At 61.7% G+C, this 22,865-nt stretch overlaps 9 protein-coding genes across 9 annotated transcripts; 5 read left to right on the top strand and 4 right to left on the bottom strand.

Moving 5' to 3' along the window:
* Positions 1–662: 662 nt before the first annotated feature.
* Positions 663–1,639, bottom strand: RHTO_06528 (Ras-related protein Rab-1A; the record flags this gene model as incomplete). The annotated part of the gene is made up of 4 exons (XM_016420189.1): positions 663–765; positions 833–1,164; positions 1,304–1,458; positions 1,612–1,639. 4 exons carry the CDS (start codon positions 1,637–1,639, stop codon positions 663–665), a joined length of 618 nt encoding a protein of 205 aa, XP_016269422.1.
* Positions 1,640–1,958: 319 nt separating this feature from the next.
* Positions 1,959–3,241, top strand: RHTO_06527 (uncharacterized protein; the record flags this gene model as incomplete). The annotated part of the gene is made up of 5 exons (XM_016420188.1): positions 1,959–2,260; positions 2,339–2,413; positions 2,478–2,593; positions 2,682–2,790; positions 2,851–3,241. 5 exons carry the CDS (start codon positions 1,959–1,961, stop codon positions 3,239–3,241), a joined length of 993 nt encoding a protein of 330 aa, XP_016269421.1.
* Positions 3,242–3,562: 321 nt separating this feature from the next.
* RHTO_06526 (GABA(A) receptor-associated protein) lies at positions 3,563–4,354 on the bottom strand (the record flags this gene model as incomplete). The annotated part of the gene is made up of 6 exons (XM_016420187.1): positions 3,563–3,582; positions 3,646–3,659; positions 3,740–3,885; positions 3,951–4,037; positions 4,116–4,171; positions 4,318–4,354. 6 exons carry the CDS (start codon positions 4,352–4,354, stop codon positions 3,563–3,565), a joined length of 360 nt encoding a protein of 119 aa, XP_016269420.1.
* A 1,521-nt stretch (positions 4,355–5,875) lies between these two features.
* RHTO_06525 (transcription elongation complex subunit Cdc68) lies at positions 5,876–10,012 on the top strand (the record flags this gene model as incomplete). The annotated part of the gene is made up of 19 exons (XM_016420186.1): position 5,876; positions 5,943–6,010; positions 6,070–6,174; positions 6,234–6,318; positions 6,384–6,523; positions 6,580–6,732; positions 6,792–6,965; positions 7,024–7,212; positions 7,273–7,437; positions 7,493–7,617; positions 7,676–7,778; positions 7,833–8,129; positions 8,185–8,355; positions 8,418–8,598; positions 8,658–8,789; positions 8,848–9,137; positions 9,200–9,489; positions 9,545–9,674; positions 9,734–10,012. Coding segments are annotated over 19 exons (3,078 nt in total).
* Positions 10,013–11,689: 1,677 nt separating this feature from the next.
* RHTO_06524 (uncharacterized protein) lies at positions 11,690–12,759 on the top strand (the record flags this gene model as incomplete). Its single annotated transcript, XM_016420185.1, has 8 exons — positions 11,690–11,827; positions 11,893–11,967; positions 12,030–12,101; positions 12,163–12,240; positions 12,301–12,375; positions 12,436–12,507; positions 12,569–12,640; positions 12,700–12,759. 8 exons carry the CDS (start codon positions 11,690–11,692, stop codon positions 12,757–12,759), a joined length of 642 nt encoding a protein of 213 aa, XP_016269418.1.
* An 810-nt stretch (positions 12,760–13,569) lies between these two features.
* Positions 13,570–17,080, top strand: RHTO_06523 (proton-dependent oligopeptide transporter, POT family; the record flags this gene model as incomplete). The annotated part of the gene is made up of 11 exons (XM_016420184.1): positions 13,570–14,983; positions 15,044–15,097; positions 15,151–15,338; positions 15,399–15,770; positions 15,829–15,933; positions 15,987–16,055; positions 16,113–16,218; positions 16,276–16,426; positions 16,488–16,720; positions 16,781–16,918; positions 16,977–17,080. 11 exons carry the CDS (start codon positions 13,570–13,572, stop codon positions 17,078–17,080), a joined length of 2,934 nt encoding a protein of 977 aa, XP_016269417.1.
* A 743-nt stretch (positions 17,081–17,823) lies between these two features.
* On the bottom strand, positions 17,824–18,279 carry RHTO_06522 (uncharacterized protein; the record flags this gene model as incomplete). The annotated part of the gene is made up of 2 exons (XM_016420183.1): positions 17,824–17,984; positions 18,051–18,279. The coding sequence occupies 2 exons, from the start codon at positions 18,277–18,279 to the stop codon at positions 17,824–17,826; spliced, it is 390 nt and encodes a 129-aa protein (XP_016269416.1).
* A 333-nt stretch (positions 18,280–18,612) lies between these two features.
* Positions 18,613–20,325, top strand: RHTO_06521 (uncharacterized protein; the record flags this gene model as incomplete). The annotated part of the gene is made up of 4 exons (XM_016420182.1): positions 18,613–18,993; positions 19,060–19,662; positions 19,724–20,059; positions 20,125–20,325. The coding sequence occupies 4 exons, from the start codon at positions 18,613–18,615 to the stop codon at positions 20,323–20,325; spliced, it is 1,521 nt and encodes a 506-aa protein (XP_016269415.1).
* A 232-nt stretch (positions 20,326–20,557) lies between these two features.
* On the bottom strand, positions 20,558–21,912 carry RHTO_06520 (uncharacterized protein; the record flags this gene model as incomplete). The annotated part of the gene is made up of 5 exons (XM_016420181.1): positions 20,558–20,783; positions 20,909–21,046; positions 21,097–21,155; positions 21,238–21,670; positions 21,761–21,912. 5 exons carry the CDS (start codon positions 21,910–21,912, stop codon positions 20,558–20,560), a joined length of 1,008 nt encoding a protein of 335 aa, XP_016269414.1.
* Between the last annotated feature and the right edge of the window lie 953 nt (positions 21,913–22,865).

Below are 22,865 nucleotides of genomic sequence, written 5' to 3'. Positions count from 1 at the left end.
CCCCCCCCCCCCCCGTCTTTTTCACTCACTTCTGCCAGCCCGGGCTCGTACCAGCCATCGAAGATCCCTCTCGACCTCCTCCTCCTCCTTCGCTCCACGACCCTCCTCCCTCCGGCCTTTACTCCTCACATCCCTCCTCTTTCCACTCCTCTACTTCCCCGTGCTTTGGGCGACAAAGAGGCTGAGGGATCGGGAGTGGCGCGAGGGGAATGCGCGGGACGGAAGAAAGGCGGGAGAGATCAAGGGTGGGCTTTGGGTGGGCTCGAGAGAGGGCGATGAGGGTGCGGCCGCAACGTAGCGTCGACGCTGAGGTTTGTGCTTCGCCGCAGGAGGTGAGGCGGAAAAGGAGAAAGCTGAAGAAGCCAAGCACGCAGATCTCGTGAATGCTCGCGACTCTCGCTTCGCGCAGAGCAGGGCGAGACTGCGTAGTGCGTAAAGGTATATCTGCAGTACCAGGAAGTTGCACAGAGTCGGACGGAACAGCACGCGAGAGAGGGCTGAGGGAAAAGAAGGGAAGAAGGGGGGAGCATAGACGGCGCGGCGGGAAGAGGTTCTAAAACAGGGAGAACGAAAGGTGCTCAGCACGCAGGTGAGAGCGAGTGGGGGAAGAATTACAATAGGGTGGAAGACAGGAGAAGGTGGATGCGAGGAGGGAGGAGAGCTCAGCAGCAACCGCCGGCTTGCTGCTGGTTGACGGCCGCGCCGCCCGTGAGCTTGACAGGCGCCTTGCCCGGTCCGCCGGCTGCCGGTGCGGATGCTGCAGTGCTGTGGGTGCGAAGGAGACCGCGTGAGTCTCGCAAGACAGCGAGGAAAGCAGGACGGGAGAACACACCGGTCCTTGATCTGCTTGGCCATGGTCAAGAACGCCTGTTCGACATTAGTCGCGTTCTTGGCCGACGTCTCGAGCAAGCTGACGCCAATCTGATCCGCAAACTCCTTGGCGACGTTGTACTCGACGACCTTCTTGCTCGTCAAGTCCGACTTGTTGCCGACGAGGAGCTTGTTGACGCCCTCGCACGCGTAGCGGTCAATCTCTTGCAGCCACTGCTTGACGTTGGAGAAGGTGTCGGCGTCCGTGACGTCGTAGACGACGATGATGCCGTGCGCGCCGCGGTAGTAGGACGAGGTGATCGTGCGGAAGCGCTCCTGGCCGGCCGTGTCCCACTGCGAACGGGGGTATACGAGTCAGCACTCGTCAGGGCACGGCAGAGGCTTTTCAGCGGGTGTTAGCCAGCGAATCCGCCTGCTCCAGCCTCGCAAGCCGTCTTCCCGCCCTGACTGACCCGACCGAGCGACGACTCACAATCTGCAGCTTGACGGTCTTGCCCTCGAGCTCGATGGTGCGGATCTTGAAGTCGACGCCGATGGTCGAGATGTAACTCTCAGTGTAGGTGTCGTCTGCGAACCGGAGCAGGAGGCACGACTTTCCGACGCCCGAGTCGCCAATCAGGAGGAGCTCTGCACGGGTGAATGTGCACCGGTCAGTACGCAGTCAACGGCGGTCACGAGTGTGCAGTCGAGCGGCGTGTGTGGCTGCTGACAGCGAGGTGGTATCGGGAGGCGGTGTCGACACATGTCGGCCTCGAGGGCGAACGAGGGCGCAGGACTCACTGAAGAGGAGGTCGTATTCGGACTGCATCGTCGTGGGCGTGTCTGTGCTGCTCTGCGTGCGAGTGTGCGAGTGTGAGAGGGTGTGTGCGGTGATGGCGAGGGTTAGCCGATGAGGGGGAGAATGGGCGGCGAAGAGGGCGAGGCGCAGGTGGATGAGAGCGGGGCGTGTCAGTGTTCGCACGTGCAGTCCAGCAGCAGTCCAGTCGAGCTCACGCAGCGGGGGTGCGAGGTGTGCGAGGAGGAACCCTTGTCGAGTTGTAATCACCTGATTACACTCGCATCAATACAAACTTGTAATCGACCTTGTCAACCACCTTCTTCTCCGTCCTCACGCGTGCTAGGCTAGAATGGACAGCTCGCAGCTCGCTGCAAACGGCCACGATCCCATTGACGACGCGCACGACTCGGCCGCCTCGACCCGCCTCACCACCGCCCTCTCGCTCAACTCGCAACTCAAGTCGCAGCTTTCCACAGCCCAGATCGCGCTCCTGACGCACCGACGCGCTCGTGAGCTTGCCAAGGAGCGAGAGGAAGGAGATGAGGACCCGCGCGAACGGGAACGGAGGCTGTGGGAGCGGATACAGGCGTTGAGAGCGGAGGTCGACGGACAAGTGGGGAGGAAAGCGGTCAAGGACAGGGTCGTAGAGGGGTGAGCTGCCGTCTGTGCACTTTTGGCGACGTGGTGCAAAGACTGACGGACGCGAAACGGCACTTTGTGACCCCACAGACTCGACAACGCCCTCCTCGTCTCGACACACTTGCGCGACACCTCCCTCTCCGCCGAGTCTTCCGCTCGCCAAGCGTGCGTTCGCATCTCCACCTTCTACTTCTTCGGCTTTCACTGACGAACCCGACCCCGCGAACAGCGCCCTGACAGCCCTCCTGAACCAGCGCGACAACCTCTCGCTCGAGCTGTTGAGGCTGCGGAGCGACATCAACAAGCTTGCTCTGGAGCGACTCAAGTTGCGCAAGAAGCTCATCTGTGCGTCGTCGACGAAAAGCTCTGATGTAGGTACAACGGCTAACCGCGGTGGCTGTTTCCTGCTTGCTTGATGTTCGTCACGACGCAGCCCTCAACCGCCAGAACGCCGCACACACCACCACCCTCCTCTCCTCACAGACCCTTCCCTCATCGCTACTCGCCTCGCTCCCGCCCCCTCTCCGCGCATACTACACCAAGTTCGTCCCTCCTCCTTCCCTTCTCCTCCCGAACGTCCAACTGACTCGCACGTGAAATAGGCTCCAGCAAGACACCTCAATCCTCACGACCCGCCTCTCGATCCTCCGGAACGTCTTCCAGCTCCTCGTGCACGAATCGGGCGTGCCGCTCGCCCTTCCGAGTACCTTCACGGATGTGGCAGAGTTACTTCGCCCGCCGCGAGCGGGAGAAGATGAGGAAGAAGAAGAGGAGGAGGAGTTGACGCCGGGGAAGTTGGTGAGGTTGATGCTTCTTGCGGGAGATGGGTCGATGGACGAAGCGGATGTACCACCACCCCTCAGACTGCACGAAGGAGAGGGAGAAGCAGGGTGGAGGGAGAAGTTGCCGGAGGATGTGAGGAGGGAGTTGGAGCAGTGGGAGAGGGAGAGGGAGCGTGGTGGTGGAGGCGGGAAGAGAAGGAAGGTCGAGTAGGCTTTGCTATCGACGAGATCTCTTTCTGATGTCCTCGAGGGTCGTGCGAGGTCAAGTTGAAGAGCACTAGAGTATTACAACTACAACGAGAGGTCGACGAGGCGCGAGAGAAACAGAGCAGAACGCGAGAAAGAGGCGACTCCGCAGTCGGTTGAAGGGTGGGAAGGGCAAAGAACTAGCGGAGAGGTGTGATATAACGAGTTCCTTAAGCGCGAAGAACGAAGTGAGGAGGAGAGGGTAGTGTACAAGCGAAGGGGAGGAGAGGTGGCGAGTCGGAGGAGACGAGATGGCGGGACGGGGGTGTCGCGAGGGTAGAATCGCTCATGCAGCGCCGAAGGTGTCTGCGGACGAGGACATTAGCATGATAGGGACCCGAGCAGACTTGCGAAGTTCGCAGAACTCACTCTCGCCCGAGTAGCTGTTTGTCGTCCAGAAGCATTGCGTCAGTACTGAGGCATCCGAGGCATCTTCATGCTGACAGTCGGCGCGCCGACTCACGTCACATACAAGAAGCCGTCCTCGTCCTTGTGCTCCTCGTAGATGCTGCTCATCAGTGCCGCGGTCGGAGGGAGGACCTCGTCGACAAAGATGAAGATGGCCTTCTCTGGCGACAGCTTGATCCTCTTCCGAATCACGTAGACGAACTGTCGGGCGGTACTCGTCAGTTGGAACGGGCGGAAAACGCGACAGCAAGCCATCGAGGACACACCTGACCGACGGTCAAGTCTGCCGGGACGAGGTACTTCTTCTTGTCGATGGTGGGGATGTCGGTCTTTTCTGCCTTCTCGCAGATGACCTGCCGAGCGCAGATACGAGCGCGGGTCAGCCCCATCGCGCGAGAAAGCCTTCATCGCCCTCGTTCGCTCGAACTCACGGGGATGCGGTCCGAGTACTTGGCGCGGATGCGCTCTGCCTCTGCCTTGCGCTTCTCTGCGAGCGTACAAACGATACGGTCGTCAGCGCGCGTGCTCGTCCGCTCTCGCAGCCGTGGTGCCGTGGCGTCGATGGCGCATCGTAAGCCGGGGGGTGTCAGGAGGTGGGGGCGAAGGCGACGAGCGGCGAGCGGGCAGACTGACCGAAGACGTGCTCGTCCTTGAACTTTGAGCGGACCATCGTAGCGTGTCTAGCAGTTCAGTGGGTCCAGCGGGGGGATGTGCGTGAGGTGGAGTTGACCAACAGATGAGGACGCGGGTTATGAGCGAGCGACACTCTGCTTCGCGCGTTTGGGATGCTGGAACGGGTTAAATGGACTGCTACAGCTATAGCGATCACCTTGCTAGGTCGCCCGACCCGCCGTCTCGCTCTCGCTCGCCTCCCTCGCTCGCTGCCTGTCCCCGTGCGATTGCCATCTCTTGTTCTGCGCAGCGAACGCCGTGCAGGAGTCTCAAGGTGAAGTAGGGACGGGCTGTCCAGCGAACAGCTTTCGCACCAAGGCTGGCCGTTGAGGCGGCGTTGCACCTGGTTGAAGTGCGTGCAAGTGCGTGTGCTGGAAATCGAGGGCCGCGGGCGTCGCTTCTCTCGAGTCTATACCGTACCCAACACTCTCTCAACTTAGTTGCGTTGACCCCGCCTTCCACAGGAGGAAGACCCGAACTTGCGGACGGCGAGAAACCTCGTCTGCTGGCCATTGTCGAGGCTTTGCGACTCCACACTACGGTTCACGAGGATTTGCACTTCGTCCCTGCCTGCTGCGTCTCATGGTTAGCCCACTGGGCCTGTGACCAGCTTCCCAGCTTGCTACGCTGCCTCTGCTGATCTCGCCCGCTGCGCTCTTCGTCCTTGACCCCAGCTACTGTGCCTGTCGGTCTGGGGCGAGTACTCTGTCGTTGGCGACCTACCAACAGAATGCTCATTGAAGAGACGCTCAGCTTGCCCCTCGTCAGTCGCCCGTTTTCTTCGCCAAGCTCTCGACGCCCCAGCAACGCCTCAACTCGCTCCTCCCTTGTCCCGCTCCACGCCTATGACTCAGCAATTCGCCAATAATGCAAGGTCCACCCCTATGCATAACAACGCCCGTCGGCGACCGTTTGTCGCGCGTCCAGAGCGTTCTCTGAGTGCCCGTCCTCTCCTCCGCAACCCCCCGCAAACCAGCGGTCCCTTCGTAGCGTATCGATTCGCTGCTATTGTGCTTGCAAAAGGGTCCGAACGGTGAACGTCTCTCCCAAAAATCGAAAGTCGCGTCCACCTCGCACGACGCTGCCCGACGTGACTTGCCCTCCTTCACCTCCGGCCCTCGCGCTCTGGGCGGCCTGCTCGCTGTACTAGCGCCTCCTGCGTAAGCTTTGAAGGCTCCCAGGCTAGTGTCGAACGCGCGCACGTGGATGCGAGGTTGGTTGGCGAGGTGACGATGGGGCGCTCATCGCCTGGTCAAGATGGGGTGGCGGCGAGATGCTGGGGCGCGGGCAAGCTGGCAGGCGTGCGCAACGGTTAGACGAACGTACAGTCTCTGCGCAGGAGTGCCCGAGGTGCTGCGCTGCCTTCTTCCAGCGTCCTCTTCGCGAGCTGATGAGGCGGAGGTCGGGCTTCACGGCGGATGAGGCGCGACTGGCAGCGATTTGGACGGTCTGGGACGAGTCACTGACTGGCTTCTGGCGCCCGCAGCTCTTTGCCAGTCTTCAGCACCTCGACTCGAAGAGTGCGTCCTTCCATCTCCTCCACACTTTGACGCCCAGCTCATTGAGCCTTCCCGCACCGCCCGCAGTGGGAGACGTCGTCATCTCGGCTCCGACGTTCCACCGCCGCGCAGCCCGTCTATTCGACCGCTGGGAGGTGAGCTGCCCCCTTACGAGCGGAGTTCGACAGGCCTTGCTGACAGCCCGATCTCGCAGGCGAAGGAGGAGGACTCGGCTCCTCTCGGCGACGTCGAGTATGTGTTGGTTGTGGCGGGGAACTCGGACGAGGAGAACCCGTATCGCAAGGGTAGCGCTCTCCAGGTTCGTACGCGGTCTCTTGTTCGGCTCGCGCAATGCGCTGATAACGGCCTGCTCCACAGACGCACCTCCTCGGTTACGAGTTCCCGAGTACCCTGATGCTGCTCGGCAAGCGGAAGGTCCAGTTCGTCGTCTCCGCGTCGAAGGGTGAGTTCGCTTCACGCGGGTTGAGCGAAGGTGCGGATCGGTCGCTGACCCTCTCCGCGTCGCAGCCAAGCTCTTGCAGCCCCTTCTCAAGGCGCCAAGCGGGTCGGACGACAAGAAGGTCGAGGTCGAGATCTTGACGCGCTCGAAGGACGAGGCGGAGAACAAGAAGCTGTTCGAGCAGGTCATCCAGACGATCGGCGAAGGGGTGCGCGTCGCTCTTCCTTCCTGATTGGGCCATCAGCTAACGCTGAACACTCGCAGAACAAGGTCGGCGTCCTTCCCAAGGACAAGATGTCGGGCAAGTTCGTCACGGAGTGGCAGAACGTCCTCAAGGGGTCGGGCGCGGACCTGAAGGAGGTCGACGTTGCGAACGGCGTGTCGACTTTGCTTGCTGTCAAGGATTCGGAGGAACTGGTGCGTCCGCTCGTCGTATTGGGTCACTTGCTTCGCTCACCTCGCTCGTGCACCGACAGCAAAACGAGCGCAACGCCGCCAAGATGACGAACAAGCTCATGAGCCACTTCAGCGACGTCATGTCGGGCTACATCGACGAGGGCAAGAAGGTCACGCACGAGCAGCTCGGCGAGCAGATCGAGGCGAAGCTCGAGGACAGCAAGTTCTGGAAGAACCTCAAGCTGGGCGACGACGTGAGTTGCGCTTCCTCCGCACGTAAGACGGATGGATGCTGACTCCCCTTCTTTGCAGTTCGAGACCGGCTTCGGTGATTGGTGCTACTCGCCGATCATCCAGTCGGGCGGCAACTACGACCTCAAGTCGTCCGCCGTCACCGACGACCAGCGCCTCAAGGCGGGCGTCATCCTCTGCTCGCTCGGCATCCGCTACAAGTCCTACTGCAGCAACGTCGGACGGACATTCATGATCGACCCGACCAAGGTGCGTTCCTTCCCAGCTCACACTCTCGTCCCGCCTGCTGATGTCTCGTCTCGACTGCAGGACCAGGAGAAGAACTACCTCTTCCTCATCGACTTGCAGAAGCACGCGATCGGCGAGCTCCGCGACGGCGTGACCTGCAAGGACGTGTACCAGAAGGTCGTTGACAAGATCAACGCCGACCGGCCCGACCTCCTGCAGTACTTCGCCAAGACCGCCGGCTTCGGAGTGCGTGAAGCTTTCCAGCTCGTTACGCATACGACGCTGACCGCCTTTCCTGCAGATGGGCATCGAATTCCGCGACCCCGCCTACCCGCTCTCGGCGAAGGGCACGCGCCAGCTCAAGAGCGACATGGTGGTTGCACTCACGCTCGGCTTCAACAACATTCCGGATGGCAAGAACTCCCAGTGCGTCCGACTTCTCCCCTCTCGAGCCGCATCTTACTGACGTGGATCCACGCCGCAGGTACGCCCTCTCCCTCATCGACACGATTCAGATCGGCAAGGACGGTGGCAAGATCCTGTCGGAAGGCATGAAGGGCAAGGACGACGTCATGTTCTACATGGAGGTACGCAGCTCCCGCTTGCCCAGTCTTTTGCTGCTGTTGACTTCTCGCCCGCAGGAGGAGGACAAGAAGCCGTCACGCTCCGCCCAGAGAGACGCCCCCACCCGCCGCAATGCCGCCCCCACCGCTGTCGTCAAGTCGAAGCTTCGCAACGAAAACCGCGAAATCGATGCCGACGCCATCAACCGGCGCAAGCAGCATCAGCGCGAGCTCGCTGCGCGGAGGCAGGAGGAGGGGCTCGACAAGTACTCGGGCGAGGGCGGGACGGGCGGCAACAACCGCGAGAAGCAGTGGCGCCGTTTCGAGTCCTACGTCAAGGACAGCCAGCTGCCCGATGCCGTCGCCTCTCAGAAGGTCAGTTCCGCTCGTCCAGCACTCACGAGCGTCTGCTGAACTCCTCGATTCGCAGATCGTCGTCGATGCTCGCCGCCTCACCATTATCCTCCCCATCAACGGTTTCGCCGTGCCCTTCCACGTCAACACCCTGAAGAGCTTGGTCAAGCAGGAGGAAGGCGACTACACCGTCCTTCGCTTCCTCTTCACAACGCCCGGCGCGATCTCGGGCAAGAAGGAGGACACGGTGCGCTGCGATACCCGGAGCTGTACCCTTTCGTCAGGCTGACTCGCTCATATGCCTCGCAGCCGTTCGAGGACCCGAATGCGACTTTCATCCGCGGCTTGACGTACCGCAGCACCGACTCGTTCCGCTTCACCGAGTTGCACAAGGAGATCAACGATCTCAAGCGTGCGGCGGTCAAGCGCGAGAACGAGCGGAAGGAGATGGCGGACGTCGTTGAGCAGGACAAGCTCGTCGAGATCAAGGGTGAGCTGGCCGTCTCTTCTCCTCGTCGCGCGACTCGCGCTGATCTTAGTCCGCTGCAGGCAAGCGTCCGATCCGCCTTACCGAGGTTCAGCTCCGACCATCCTTCGACGGCAAGCGGCAAGCGGGTGACGTCGAAATCCACTCGAACGGTATCCGCTACCAGTCCTCGGTCAAGTCGGAGCAACGCCTCGGTGCGTGTCGCTTTCCCGCTTCGTCATGAATGCAGGCTGACTCTCCTCTGCGCCGCAGACGTCTTGTTTAGCAACATCAAGCACCTGTTCTTCCAGCCCTGCGACAACGAGCTCATCGTGATCCTGCACATCCACCTCAAGAGCCCGATCATGATCGGCAAGAAGAAAACGAAGGACGTCCAGTTCTTCCGCGAGGTGTCGGACGCGTCCTTCGATGAGACGGGCAACAAGAAGCGCAAGCGCAACTACCACGACGAGGACGAGCTCGAGGCCGAGCAGGACGAGCGCAAGCGTCGAGCGGACCTCAACAAGTACTTCAAGGCGTTCTCCGACAAGATCGCGGAGGCTGTGCGTCTACCTTCTCGCTTTCGCATGCTCGCAACGCTGACGCCGCCCGCTCGCTCGCGCAGTCGAACGGACGCGTCGAGGTAGACATCCCCTTCCGCGAGCTCGGCTTCCAGGGTGTCCCCTTCCGCTCCAACGTCCTTCTCCAGCCCACCACCGACACCCTCGTCTTCCTCACCGAACCGCCCTTCCTCGTCCTCACGCTCAACGAAATCGAGATCGCCCACCTCGAGCGCGTCCAGTACGGCTTGAAGAACTTTGATCTCGTCTTTGTCTTCCGCGACTTTACCCGCACGCCCGTCCACATCAACACCATCCCGTCGAACCAGCTCGACACGGTCAAGGAGTGGCTTGAGTGCGTTGCGTCGCCTCGCCCTTCGCTTCTTTCTGGCTGACTTCTCTTCTCACAGCTCGGTCGACATTCCGTTCTCGGAGGGACCGGTCAACCTCAACTGGCAGGCGATCATGAAGACGGTGAACGACGACCCGTACGACTTCTTCAAGGAGGGCGGATGGGGCTTCCTCACGGAGAAGGACAACGTGCGTTCCGTCTCTCTTCCGTCTTCCTCGTCGCAGGCTCACATTATCGCATCTCACAGGCATCCGATGGCAGCGACGAGTCGGAAGAGGGGTCCGAATTCGCGGCGTCGAGCGCAGAAGACGAGTCGGACTTTGAGGACGAGTCCGAGTTCTCCGACGCGTCCGACGACGACTCTGGCACGGCGGACGACCTCTCCGACTCGGGCGAGGACTGGTCCGATGCTGAGGCGCGGTTGGAAAAGAAGGAGAAGATGAAGGGGCGCGGGGACGACTCGGACGACGGGCGCAAGAAGAGCAAGTCGGCGGTCAAGAGCAAGTCGTCGAAGGGCAGGAAGTGAACGGGCTGTCGCATCTACCGCTTTTGTTACCCTCTTTCTCGCTTACGCTGCATCGTTGTACCATTTCCTCGGCAGAGCCGTCTCGAGTTCCTTCGCCGTGCTGCTTTCTTTGGCCTCTCGCCGTGGCCTCGTGTGACGAGGTGCTTCGCTCCATCGCCTGCTGTTGTTCGTGCTACCGCAACCTGCAACACCGACGTTCACCGAGCTTCGGTATCAACGCTCGCTCCGGACGTGCTTCTCCTCCTCCTCCCGACCCGGACAGGCGCCGTCCGTCTTCTCGAGCAGCCATCCCCGACGACTATTGTCCGTCGGTCTGCGGTTCCTGATCCAAGGAGGCACTCCCTCGTCTCCTGTGACACGACAAGCCTTGAAGCCTTGGTTGTGCAGATCCACTCGGGCTGTGTCGACTGCTGCTGACAAAGGGCCAGCGTGGCGAGAAGCGATAGAGTTTGACGCACTGAATCAGTTTCCCTCCGGTCGGCGAAGCGTGATGACATTTGTCGACGGCGGCGAGCGAGATGGATCGGCCAGAACGACGCAGCAGGCGGCGGGCAGCGGCGGCGGACGGCGAGCAAGGGTGAGGCCAGATGCCGGGTATGACGGTCATACAGCAGCGAGCCGAAAGTAAGGCAGGGGAAGCGCTAGAGAAGGTTGGTCGAGGAGCAGTGTTCTCGTTCTCGAGCGGACGATCCATACTGTACTGCCCAGTCCTGTGCAACAAGCTTCGGTGGCGTCGACTCCCTTCGCCGAGTGCGTCGTCTGCTGGCGGCAGACCCCTTGCAAAGCCTGTGCAAGGTTGAGCCCGCATCACGATCGTAAAGGCGGAATGCGAGGGACAGAGACAATGGACCGAGCGGGGGGAAGAACCGCCGACGACGGCTGCGTTGCCTGTGAGCGGTAGTCTCGTGCAGCGATGCAGCGGTAGAGTTGAGGCCTGGTCGCTGGAGACGAGCGGGCGCGAGCGGAGCTGAAGTTGGGTCCGCCTCAATAGCGAAGCGGACGACCACCTGGATATGTACCGGCGGGTTGTAATGACTTCATCAATCAGCGTCTCGCACGTTGATGCAAAGGTAACGCCATGCGAGCCGCAGGGATCTGCGGAAGTCCAGCGGCGGTTGATCCAAAGAGAAAAGCGCTGAGACAAGGTCAGCGGAAGTGGCGGAGTCGACATGTCAACCTCGAGTGGTGGGTGGATATACCGTACGCTGCAGTGTCGTGCTGGCTGGCGAGGCAGGATAAAGGGCAGCAGCTGGATGAGCGGCGGGAGGGTGCGAAGTGGTGACGCCTCGAGGCCGGCTGAGACGAGGTTCCGTGTGGCTCGCAATACTGCTCGAGGCTAAGCGTGCAGGCTGGGCCTGTCCATGAGAGTTGGAGGCCGTGGGACGTGCGAACCTTGGCTTGCGGCAGAGGGAGGACGAAGGTTGGAGGCTCGGCGAGGAGGCGAGGGCGGGCCTGCTGCGCCCGAGACAGCGACAAGGGGCGCGGTGCGGTCGTGGCCCCGTGGCGTCGCGCTCCTCATCACCTCGCCCGCCCTCTTCTCTCTCCCTCTCTTGCTCACGCTCACGACCCAGCCTCGCTCAGTGTCACGATCCAAAGGACTTCTGTCCATCCATCCCTCTCGATTCTCCTCTTTACGACTCCCCTCACGACCCCCCCACGTCCCTCTCGACCTTTACGATGAAGTTCTCGGCTGTCGTCCTCGCCGCTGCTGCCCTCACCGCCGTCTCTGCCGCTCCCGTCGCTGTCGAGGAGCGCGGATGGGGTGTCTTCAACCCCAACTCGGCCACCACTCCCACCGCGAAGGCGAAACGTGAGGTATGCTCCAGCACAACCTCCACATTCATTCTGATGGCCTGTGCTGATCTGACTTGGTTGCGCAGGTTGAGGAGCGTGGATGGGGTGTCTTCAACCCGAACAGCGCTGCGACGCCTACCGCCAAGGCGAAGCGCGACGAGGTGGGTTGATCTGTGCCTTCACCGTATCTACGGGTCGATCTCATGCCCTCGTCCGTCTGCAGATTGAGGAGCGCGGATGGGGTGTCTTCAACCCCAACTCGGCTGCGTCGCCTACCGCCCGCGAGAAGCGCGACGTGCGTCGCTTCACAGCGTCATCCCCGGCGACCCATTGCTGACGGGTTGGTCCGCGTACAGCTTGAGGAGCGCGGCTGGGGTATCTTCAACCCCAACTCTGCCTCGACCGTCCCTACCGCCAAGGCGAAGCGCGACGAGGTTCGTCCACACGCCTCTTGCCGGCCAATAACGAGGCACTGACTGTTTCTCCCTCCACAGATCGAGGAGCGTGGCTGGGGCGTCTTCAACCCTAACTCGGCTGCTACGCCCACTGCTAAGGCCAAGCGCGACGAGGTCCGTTATGCTCTCTCCTTTGCCCCGACCAGACGGAGACTGACCGTGTGTTGCGAGCAGATTGAGGAGCGCGGATGGGGTGTCTTCAACCCTAACTCGGCTGCCTCGCCTACCGCCCGCGAGAAGCGCGACGTGCGTTGAAAGCGCATCTCATCCGTCCAACACCCGTGGCTGACAGTCTGGCGGTGCGCAGCTTGAGGAGCGCGGCTGGGGTATCTTCAACCCCAACTCGGCTGCGACGCCCACTGCCAAGGCGAAGCGTGAGGTGCGTCGGTTCGTGTATTCGTCCACATGCGACTTGCGTTGACAGTCCCGGTTCTGCAGGTCGAGGAGCGTGGCTGGGGCGTCTTCAACCCTAACAGCGCCGCTACCCCCACCGCCTAAGCACCTGCAAACTCCGGCTCCTTCGTGCGCCACCTTTGGTACCCTCCGTCGCCAACCCTTACTGACGTTGGGATCCCATCGCAGGCGTAATCGTCCTCATAAACGCTCCTCTCCTCCCCGCCCCCTCCTTTGTTGCCCTCCTTACGCCTTTCGCCTCCTTTACGCGTTTCACGTTCCTTTACGTTCTTCTTCACGACTTGCAATCCTCTTAAGCTTCAGTACCAAGCCGCGCACCGGACCCAGCAGAGTCGCATCTTCTGTCCAGCGTTCCTGCTACCGCTTCGTCCGCTGTTGCTCCGCTCGTCTTCGTTCCACGGCGTTGAGCTGCTTCTTTTGCGCCTTGGCAGAAGAACGCCATGCACCGAAGGAATGCGCAAGAGAACACGGAGAAGGAAAGAAGTCGACGCCATGGAACGATGGCGGGACGGGCGAGACCTTGGGTTGCCCATCCGCATCGTCGTTCTCGCGCTCCTCCCGCGCTCTGCTGAGGCTTGCACACGCTTGGACACCTGCTGGGGACCGCCTGAACTGCCTGCGCCGACTCGCGAACCCGCCGCGCGACGAGGGAGGCTCGCGAGACTTCATCAACAAAGAGACCGTCTCTTCCCGTCTTTCCCGACAACAACCTCGAGCAGGGTGCAGACGACGGACAGGACGTGAGTTACTGGTACTATATCCAGGATGACATTAGCGGTGCCAGCAGCGGACGTCGAGGCGACGACACGAGCGTGTCCGCCTCCGCGTTCTTCCCTTGATCGGCGGTCGCGACGGGTCTTGTACGGCAAGACTGACCACGCTGTGCGCGCGCAGATGTTCCCAACCGACGATGGACGTCCCACGACGTCTGGCGGGCGCCCGCAGACGGCGAATCGGCCGCGCACTGCTCGACCTCCGACCGAGGACGGCGGCTTGAATGAGTGGGCCGAGGAGGACTACGAGGACGAGGAAGACGACGACGTCGGCATGTTCACCTTTGCTCGACCTACGACGGGCGACCCCGCGCAGGCAGCAACCTCGCCGCCCAACACCGCTCCTTTCACCCAAGCCTCCGCGCCTCACTCCCAGCCGTACTCCCCCTTCTCGCCCTTCGCGTTCGGCTTCGCTCAGTACGGCTCTGTTCCGCCTAGCACCGCAGCCCCGTCAGTCGGCGTACCTGGGACGGCCCTGACGCAGCCGCCAGCCGGCTCTCCGATCTCGCCGGCCGCCGCCTACGCCCAGCAAGTCCAGTCTCATTCGGCCGCGCCTTCGAGTCCCGAGCCACACGTCGGGCCCCGCAAGCGCGGAAGCTGGCAGTCGCCCGACAGCCCGGACCACGTCGTTGGGAACCCTTACGAGGACCAGCTGCGGCGCGAGCCGTCGAGGCGGACGAGCGGGAGCAGCGCCGACAAAATTGAGGCGCTCGCGTCGGGCTGGGCAGACCAGCATCTCTCGTATGGTCTCGACGCGAACGGGCAGGCGATCATGCTCGACGAGATGGGCGAGCCTTTGCGTTTGGCGACGACGCGCGAGCAGAAGATGGTGGATGCTGCGCGGCTCGAGCAGGACGACTTGACGACGGACGACTTCGAGGAGCTCGAGGACTCGCCGTACGCCGAAGTACAGGCCAGCGTGTCGAACTTGGACGACCCCGAGATGCCTGTCCTCACGTTCAGGACGTGGTTCATCGGCCTCCTCTTCTCCATCGTCATCTCCGCCTTCAACTGCTTCTTCTACCTGCGGTACCCCGCACCGCTCATCACGCCCATCATCACGCAAGTCCTTTCGTACCCGATCGGCAAACTCCTCTCCCGCATCCTCCCTTACCGGACCTGGCGACTCCCGCGCTGGTCGAGGCGGCTCGGTTTGCCCGAGTCCTTCAGCCTCAACCCCAGCCCGTTCAATATCAAGGAGCATGCCGCGATCGTCATCATGGCCAACATCTCGACTTCGCCCGCATTCGGGCTCAACTACACCCTTGTCGCCGAGAAGTTCTACCACCAGCACCAGCCCTTTGGACTCGATATCCTCCTGATCTTGACGACGCAAATGATCGGCTACGGCGCCGCAGGACTCTGCCGTCGCTTCCTCGTCTGGCCAGCTTCGATGATCTGGCCGCAAAACCTCGTCTTCGCCACGCTTCTCAACACGCTCCACGCCGAGGCAGACGAGGATGAGAAAGGGCCTTCGAGGTTCCGCTTCTTCTTCTACGTCTTCGCAGGCGCGTTTGCGTGGTTCTGGCTGCCGGGTGCGTTTCTTCTTGCTCTTCTCCCCTCTGGACAGGTTGACTCATTCTCTCACTCCGCAGGCTTCCTCTTTGTCGCTCTTTCTGCGTTCTCTTGGGTCTGCTGGATCGCGCCGAGTGAGTGCAAGCACCTAACGTGTAGCAGCTCTCGCTGACTTGATCCTCCGCAGACAACGTCATCGTCAACCAGCTCTTCGGCGTCTCGTCGGGTCTCGGCATGGGTCTCTTCACTTTCGACTGGAGCCAGATCGCCTTCCTTGGGTCTCCACTCGTCATCCCGTGGTGGGCGGAGGTCAACACTTTTGTCGCCTTCGCGATCGCTTACTGGGTCATATCGCCAATTATGTACTACAAGAACGTACGAGGCGCTCTGTCTTTCCTCTTGGCTTGACTGCTGCTGACTCGCCTCGTCCCGCAGGTCTGGAACACCGCCTACCTCCCCATGTCGACGAACATGGTCTTTGACCGCTTCGGCGCGCCGTACAACACTTCGGCAGTCGTCGACCGGGTCGGGATGAAGCTGAACGAGACGGCGTACCAGGAGTACTCGCCCCTCTACCTCCCGATTACGTACGCTACAGTCTACGGCATCTCCTTCATGCTCGCGACGTCCATCATTGTCCACACCGCCCTCTACCACGGCAAAGAGATCTTCCAACGAGTTCGTCGAGCGCGCAACGAGAAGGACGACGTGCACATGCGGCTCATGAGGAACTACCGCGAAGTCCCAGACTGGTGGTACCTCGCCTTCCTCGTCATCGCGATTGCCCTGACTATCGTTACCGTTGCGGTTCGTTCATCGTCTTGGCCTTCGTCTATCTCACGATACTGACTGAGTCTGTGCATAGTGCTGGGACACCTACATGCCCGTCTGGTCGGTCATCGTCGCCATCCTTATCGGCCTCATCTACCTCGTTCCGGCGGGCTTCATCTTTGCGGTCACGACGTATCCGGTGCGTCGAGGCATACGCATGCTCTTGCTGTGTCGCTGACGTCCAGCTTGCAGGTCTCGATCAACCTCATCGTCGAACTCGTCGCCGGCTACATCATCCCTGGTCTCCCTTTGGCCAACATCGTGCGTTCCCTTCATCACTCGCCACAGGCTCACTAGAGTGACTATCGTCCCCCGCAGCTCTTCAAGCTGTACGCTGTCCAGGTACTCAACCTCGGCCTGTACTTCGTCCAGGACCTCAAGCTCGGCCACTACATGAAGATCCCGCCACGCGCAACCTTCAGCGGTACGTTCGGCTCAGACTCCGCATCGTCACCTCGGCTGACGCCAGCGCAAACTACAGTGCAAGTCGTCGCGACCTTCGTCACCGCCTTCGTACAGGTCGGCATCAAGCGCTGGCTCGTTGCTGTCGTGCCCGACCTCTGCGCATCGAATCAGTCGGCGCACCTCGTCTGTCCTTACGCTCGCTCCTTCTTCTCGGCTTCGATCGTCTGGTGCGTGCGGCTCAATGCGTCTTCCTCACTCTCGAGCTGACATCGTCCTTCATACGCGTAGGGGGCTCATTGGACCAGCTCGACAGTTCGACATCGGCGACTACTACAACCCGATCCTCTTCTGGATGCTCGCGGGAGCGATCCTGCCGATTATCACCTGGCTCCTCGTGCGGCGATACCCCAACTCCTGGGTCCGCCTGATCAGCGTTCCTGCCGCGCTTGCCGGCGCGACGTTCATGCCGCCTGCGACCGGTATCAACTATTCGTCATCGGTGCTCATGTGCTTCATCTTCCGTGAGTCTCGCGTCCTCCTCCAGACTCGCTCTCCCGCTGACCTTGCTTCGCTCGGCGCAGAATTCGTCATCCGCCACCGCTTCTTCAAGTGGTGGTCCAAGTACAACTTTATCCTGTCGGCCGGTCTCGACGCCGGCACGGTCGTCTGTGGCATCGTCATCTTCCTCACCCTGCAGCTACCGAAAGGCGGCACGATCTGTGCGTCTCCGCTTCCCTTCGCTCGGCCTCTTCCTACGCTGACACGCATCCTTCGCAGCGCTCAACTGGTGGGGCAACTCAGTCTACACCAACACGCTCGACTGGCAAGGCGTCTCGTACAAGATGGCGCCTCCGGAAGGGTTCGGTCGGACGTCGTGGTAGGGCGGATCTTATAGGCTTAGAAACCCCTCACTCTTTGTTGTTCACTTATCCGGGACTTGTATGGGTTGTATTGTCATGCTATAGTGTTCTCCGTCGACGTGACGAGGAGGCTGGAGCATCGAGGCGAGAGCCTGCGTGATGATTCGACCGGCCAGCGGGTTTCATGGCGTCAGCGAGCAGTCTGCGAGGCGTCGCACTAAGCCAAGGGAGCGCAGAAGAAAGCAGCCGTCTCGCGACCGCGCAACCCTCTTCATCGCTCGCTCTCCCCCTTGTCCGCGTCCCTATAGCCCGCTCACCTTCGCTGGGCTCGCTGAACTGCTAGATGCGCGGCGATAGCTTGCTACAACGTCTTGGTGCAGCTAGTCACCGCTCGGGCGGTCTATACTCCGGCCAAACCTCCCCCCTCTCTTCAGCGGTGATAAAAGCTCGAATAGAATCGGCGGACGTCGCTGAGCTGTGTGCGCACTTGCAGGACGGAGTAGCAGCACTGGACTAGCTGGCTGTTCACGGCGCATTGCTCACAGCCCGGAACGGCGGCGTTGCCCTCCTTCCTCTCTCGCACCTCTCGAGGAGACACTTTTGAGGCTTCGCCGAGGCTCGCAGAAGGAATGAATCGACATACAACACCACTGAAGGAACCCTGCAACCCTCAAACCCTCTGCTCTCCTGCGCACTCCCGCAACCTCATCTCGCATCTTGCCTCTCTCCTCCTCCCGCCTCCTCCTCTCGCCCCTCCTGCCCCATCACGCACGACAGCGCCTCCGTTCCTCCACTCCGCACGCCTTCCACGCCGAACTCTCGCCGCCTCTTCGAGTGCCGACGATGACCCGCTGAGCACTCTTCTTCGCGACTTGCTGGAGATGGGCTGTTCGGAGGGTTCCGCCTGTGCTGGGCGCTAGGAGGTCTGCCGCATCGTCGTCAGGCTATTAGCGACGTTGCGAAACTCTGGCTGGCGCGGAAACGGTCGCACCCGCTGTGGAAGGCGCCGACCCCTCATCCCTCGCGACCGCTCGTACTCCCTCCCGCCCTCGCGCGCCTCCCGCCGCTCGACTCAACCCCGACGGCGAACTAGGCGGACTGAGGTGGAACTCGAGCGCATCGGGAGTTGGCAAGACGGGGAGAGTGAAGGATGTCGAGGAGGAGGAGGGGAGGAAGGAGGAGAGGAGGTGGCGTAGGCCTGTGAGGGGCGTGGTGGACATGGCGAGTGTGGATGTAGTAGAGAGGCGAGCAGGAGCCGGGCCCAGGGGAAGGACTCGTTGGATCAATGCCTTTGTTCTGAAGACGAGACGACGGACAAAGGCTGGATGGAGTCTCGGTTCCGCGTTCCGCTTCGACGTCCGCTTCCTCCGCTATGCTTCTCCGATGTTTCCTGGCACTCTGCTGCTTCGACTTGAGCTGGACTGGGATTGTACGAAGAGAAGTGTCGCGCGAGAACAGGAGGCTGCTCGATCGCTCCCGGTTGCCGTCCCGCTCTTCCTCCCCGCCTTCTCTTGCTCAAGTCGTGTCCACTGTGTTCGTGTAGACGCTGTGCCATGCTCGGACTGCTCTCGCGCGCAACTGCAAACTTCAAGAACAGCACCCACCCCGCTGCTTGGTCCCCAGACGACCCCGCCCCGTCCGGCTTCTCCTCCCACAAGTCCTCCCTCTCGCTCCCGATCAGCTCCCTCGCCACGCTCTCCTTCCGCGCGACAGGCATCTACTCCCAGGGCACTATCGTGTTCGAGCGGGCGGACGGGGCAGGGAGGGCGGCGGACCCGCCTTCGTACGGAGAAGCCGTGCACGAGTCAGGCAAGCCGAGGGAGGTCGGGACGGTCCAAGTCCATGTCGAGGCGAGGACCAACAGCGAGGGGTTGTATGGCGAGAGCCGGATCGAGCCTGTCGAGGGCCACGAGCGGTGCGGGCTGTCGCTCACCGTACGCTCGCTCACCTTCCTCGTATCGCCTTTTGTCCCCGCTGATTGCGTCGCCTATCGCCCGCAGACCCCCGCATCGTCGTCCGTCTCGCGCCTAGGCGCCACGCTCTCCTACCACATCGTCGTTGCGATCCCTTCGACACTCACCTCCCTCGATACGCTTCTCGTCGAAGCAACCGGTTTCCGCGTGATCCTCTCTTCCTCCCTCTCCTCCTTCCCCTTCTCGACCCTCGACATCTCGACAACAGACGCACCAGTCGTCCTACACGACCTGCGCGCGGAGAACATCAAGATCCGCAATGCGAACCTGCTCGACCCGAACAAGCGCGAGCTAAAGAACTTTGACGACCTCATCTCTGGCTCTGTCGCCTCCTCATCTCGCATCCAACTCGAGTGCGAGAACGGGCCTATATCAGGCTCCTTTCGCTCGAGCGGCGCAGTCATCGTCCACTCGACAAACTTCCCTGTCAAGGGAGACTTTCACGGCGCCTCGTTACGGATCGCGACGACCAATTCCGAGATCAGCGGGACGTTCGATGCCAAGCGTGATATTGCGATACAGAACGTGCATGGGAAGGTCGAGGGGAGGTTTAGGGCGCCGATGGGGTGCGAGATCAAGGGGCAGTACAACGCGATCAACGGGAGCTTCGAGGTTGGGAACGAACTCAAGGTGCGTGCGAGCACTCTCTTGGCTTTCTTGAGCTGCAGGCTGACGCTGCGAGTTGCCGCAGCTCATCACCACCGTCTTCCGCATCGACGCGACCGTCCGCCTCCTCCCCCCTCCCTCGTCCTCCCTCAATCCCTCGCACCCCACCCTCCCCGTCACACGCATCGCCTCCGCTACCTCCTCAACCAACGAACTCCCAACTTTCGAAGACGCCATCGCCTCTTCGTCCTCTTCCGCCTCGTTTGGGGTCGTCAACGTCCTCGCTGAGACGACCGATGCGGCTATCGAGCTGAATTTCGAGCAACACCCGAAGGAGGTGACGTGCAGGAGTTTGGCGAGGACTAGTGGGGGGTCGAAAGTGATTGTTACGCATCCGCAAAACTGGGAGGGAGCGTTCTCCGTGCGTCTGCCTCCTCTTCTCCCCCCTTTCTCTCTCTCTCTCCAGCTGACGGAGCACCGAAACAGGCATCGACAGTCCTCGCCCACACAGCCACCTTCACCACCCTCTCGCATTCCTCTCCAACCCTCGGCGCGCGCCAAACCTCGCTCGACACCGACTCGCGCTCGAGAGTCGCTGGGTCTGTCAGGTGGGAACGCGGGGAGGGAGCAACGGGGAATAGGAGTGTGGTGGAGACCGATGGGCCGGCGGAGGTCGTGGTGCGCTAGGCGCGCGAGCGAGGGAGCGAGGACTTGTAGCAGTAGGTTCGTTCGAGTCGTTTCAAGGGGTTTGTATCGTGCTTCCACTCTGTTTGCTCGTGCGAAAGAGAGCGATGCGAGTGCTGTACATTGCGCGTGCGTAAGACGCGAAGTCAAGCTAACAACAACGAAAGATGCGAAGTCAAGCGACGACAAGCGTAAGCGACGTTCCCTCCCTCCCTCCCACCGTCCGTCAAGCGCCTCACCCGCACTCGTGAAACTCGTCGTCCTCCTTCCCGAACCAATCATACCTCTGCACCATCATCTGCTGATACCACAACACCCTCTCGAGCGGACTCATACTCGCCAAGTCGGGCTTCTCCGGGCCCGTCGAGGTAGACGCCTTCTTTGATGAGCGGCCCGAGGTCGTCCCGTTGCGCTGGTGGGTTGCGGCGGCTTTGGCGGCGGAGGCGGCGCGTTTGTCGAGCCTGCTCATGCGAGCGAGGGTAGGTGAGGAGGTCCGTCAGTCTCTCCTCCGCGCTGTGGCATCGTCTCCTCGGTCCACATCGGACAGAGCAAGCGAGGGACAAAGAAGAAAGACCGGCGGACGTACAAAGCCTGGTGAGCCCTCACGCCCCCATGCACCCTCAACGCCAAACTCTCGACCGCCGCCTCGTTGAACAACTGCATCGGGGCGCCCGTCTTGCGTGCGTAGGGGTTGCGCTTGATTTGGGCTTTGAGGGACTTGAGGCTGCGCCGAGTGTTGGGAGTCAGCGAAGGAGGAGGAGGAGGGAGCGGGACGGAACGCGCTCGGTGTCGGTGAGCTTGTAGAGCTTCTTGGTGTCGGTCTTGGGAATCCACTGCAGCGCGCTCGCCACGAAAAAGTCAGCCCGGCCTCCGAGTCGCAGAGCGGACTTGACGCAACGACGGCGCAGAACTCACGAGCGCATGGACGAGCTTGATCGCCCTCTCCCACTCAAAGCTCCTCACAGCCTGCACATACTCCTGCTCCATCTCCTCCGCCTTCCTCTTCTTCCCTCCCTTCTTCCCTCCCGCTCCGGCCACGCGAACAGTCTTGATCACCTGCATCCTCCTCGCGTCGACCCAAACTCCATTCGTCCAGATCCTCCCGACCGCCTGGCGCTGCTCGTCCGTGACGGCCGTCGACTCGGGAACGAGGCGGCGACCGGCGTTGTATTCGGGCGAAGGGCGGAGGGCGCACAACCCGGCCCAGAGGGCGGAGGGAGGGCAGACGAAGGGTGCGAGTGTGGGAGAGTGAGGGGTGTAGTAGCACGCGCGGAGGGCGCGGGAGACGCAGGCCAGAGAGAGGTGGTCGCGGAGGTTGAGGGTCGGGTCTGAGAAGATGCGGTCGAGTCTGCGTCGCGAAACCTTCAACATCAGTCAGCTTCGTTTCCCCTCCGGAGAGGTCGCCAGCGTCGCTTCGAAGGAGAGGAACCCGACGCACGCCTTGGCCGGCAACCCCAACAACCCCTTCGCACTCGCCACTCCCGCTCCTCCCCTCGCCCCTCCCGCAGGCATGTCCCTCCAAGCAGGCTTGTCTACCTCCGCGCGACGGATATGCACGGCGACAGTCTTGAATTCGGCGGCGAGCGACATTGTTGGGGCGCGGTTGAGGGGGGTTGGCGGATAGGAGGTCGAGGGGAGAGAGGGGCGTGGATGGGCGTGGGAGGGGGTGGGACGGCGTGCGGCGGGTGTGTGAGGCGAGAGGATTGGTCTGCTGTGCTGTACGAAGCAGTCCGGCGAGAGTGAGTGAGTGGCGAGAGGGAGAGAGAGCGACGAACAGAGCGAGTCGCTCGGACCGCTGCAGCCAACGGTTCCCACGACTTGCGACTTGCGACGACAGGGCCAAGGCGACGCTGTGAGCGTGTATGAACCAGACACGCACTCCGGAACAGGCGTTGTGCGGAGGACAGCGGCGAGACGGGCGTTTGCGAAGGTCAAGGCGAGCGGAGAGCGGCTGTCCTCAGGCCTTTCGCCATCAAATCCAGCAGCGCGACTCCGCCTGAATGCTGAGGGAACAGGCAGAACGTCCTGAGTGGGGGACGGACAAGGGGAATGGGCAGGGCGAGAAAGGCGTTCGAATTCGTCCAGGTGAACGAGCGGACGACGCGAAAGACAGCCAACACCGCTCAGGCAGCTGCGCGGTCAGTTCCATTAGAATCAGCGTAGCCTGGGAGAAGCAGCGAAGGAGAGGAAAGGTGAGCAAGCGGGAGGTGAGCGGGCAGAAGATGAGGAAACCGCCTCGAGGACGACTCGCTTGGAGCAGAGGCAGCGGCGTGCTCTCCGTCCGACTACTACAGTACCAGCGGATCATCTGCCCGTCGCCGACGTCGCAACGAGACGCTGCTCGTCATGAAGCCCAGCACTCGAGAGGATGGAACCTTGGGCGGGTGCCGACGAAGCAGGCGAGGAGGCGGGTCGGTCCTTGTCCAGCCAACAAGCTGCGAGCGATCCTGCTGGTCGTCACGGCGAGTCGGTGCCTCCAAGGCAAACAGGAACGAGCAAGGGAGGCCGATTCTTGCGTGTCGAGGGTGTTCCGATGACGGAGG

Source organism: Rhodotorula toruloides (assembly GCF_000320785.1).
Source record: "Rhodotorula toruloides NP11 unplaced genomic scaffold Scaffold42, whole genome shotgun sequence".
Lineage (NCBI taxonomy): Eukaryota > Fungi > Basidiomycota > Microbotryomycetes > Sporidiobolales > Sporidiobolaceae > Rhodotorula > Rhodotorula toruloides.
Note: the sequence above shows the minus strand (reverse complement) of the source record. Positions and strands in the feature narration are given on the sequence as shown.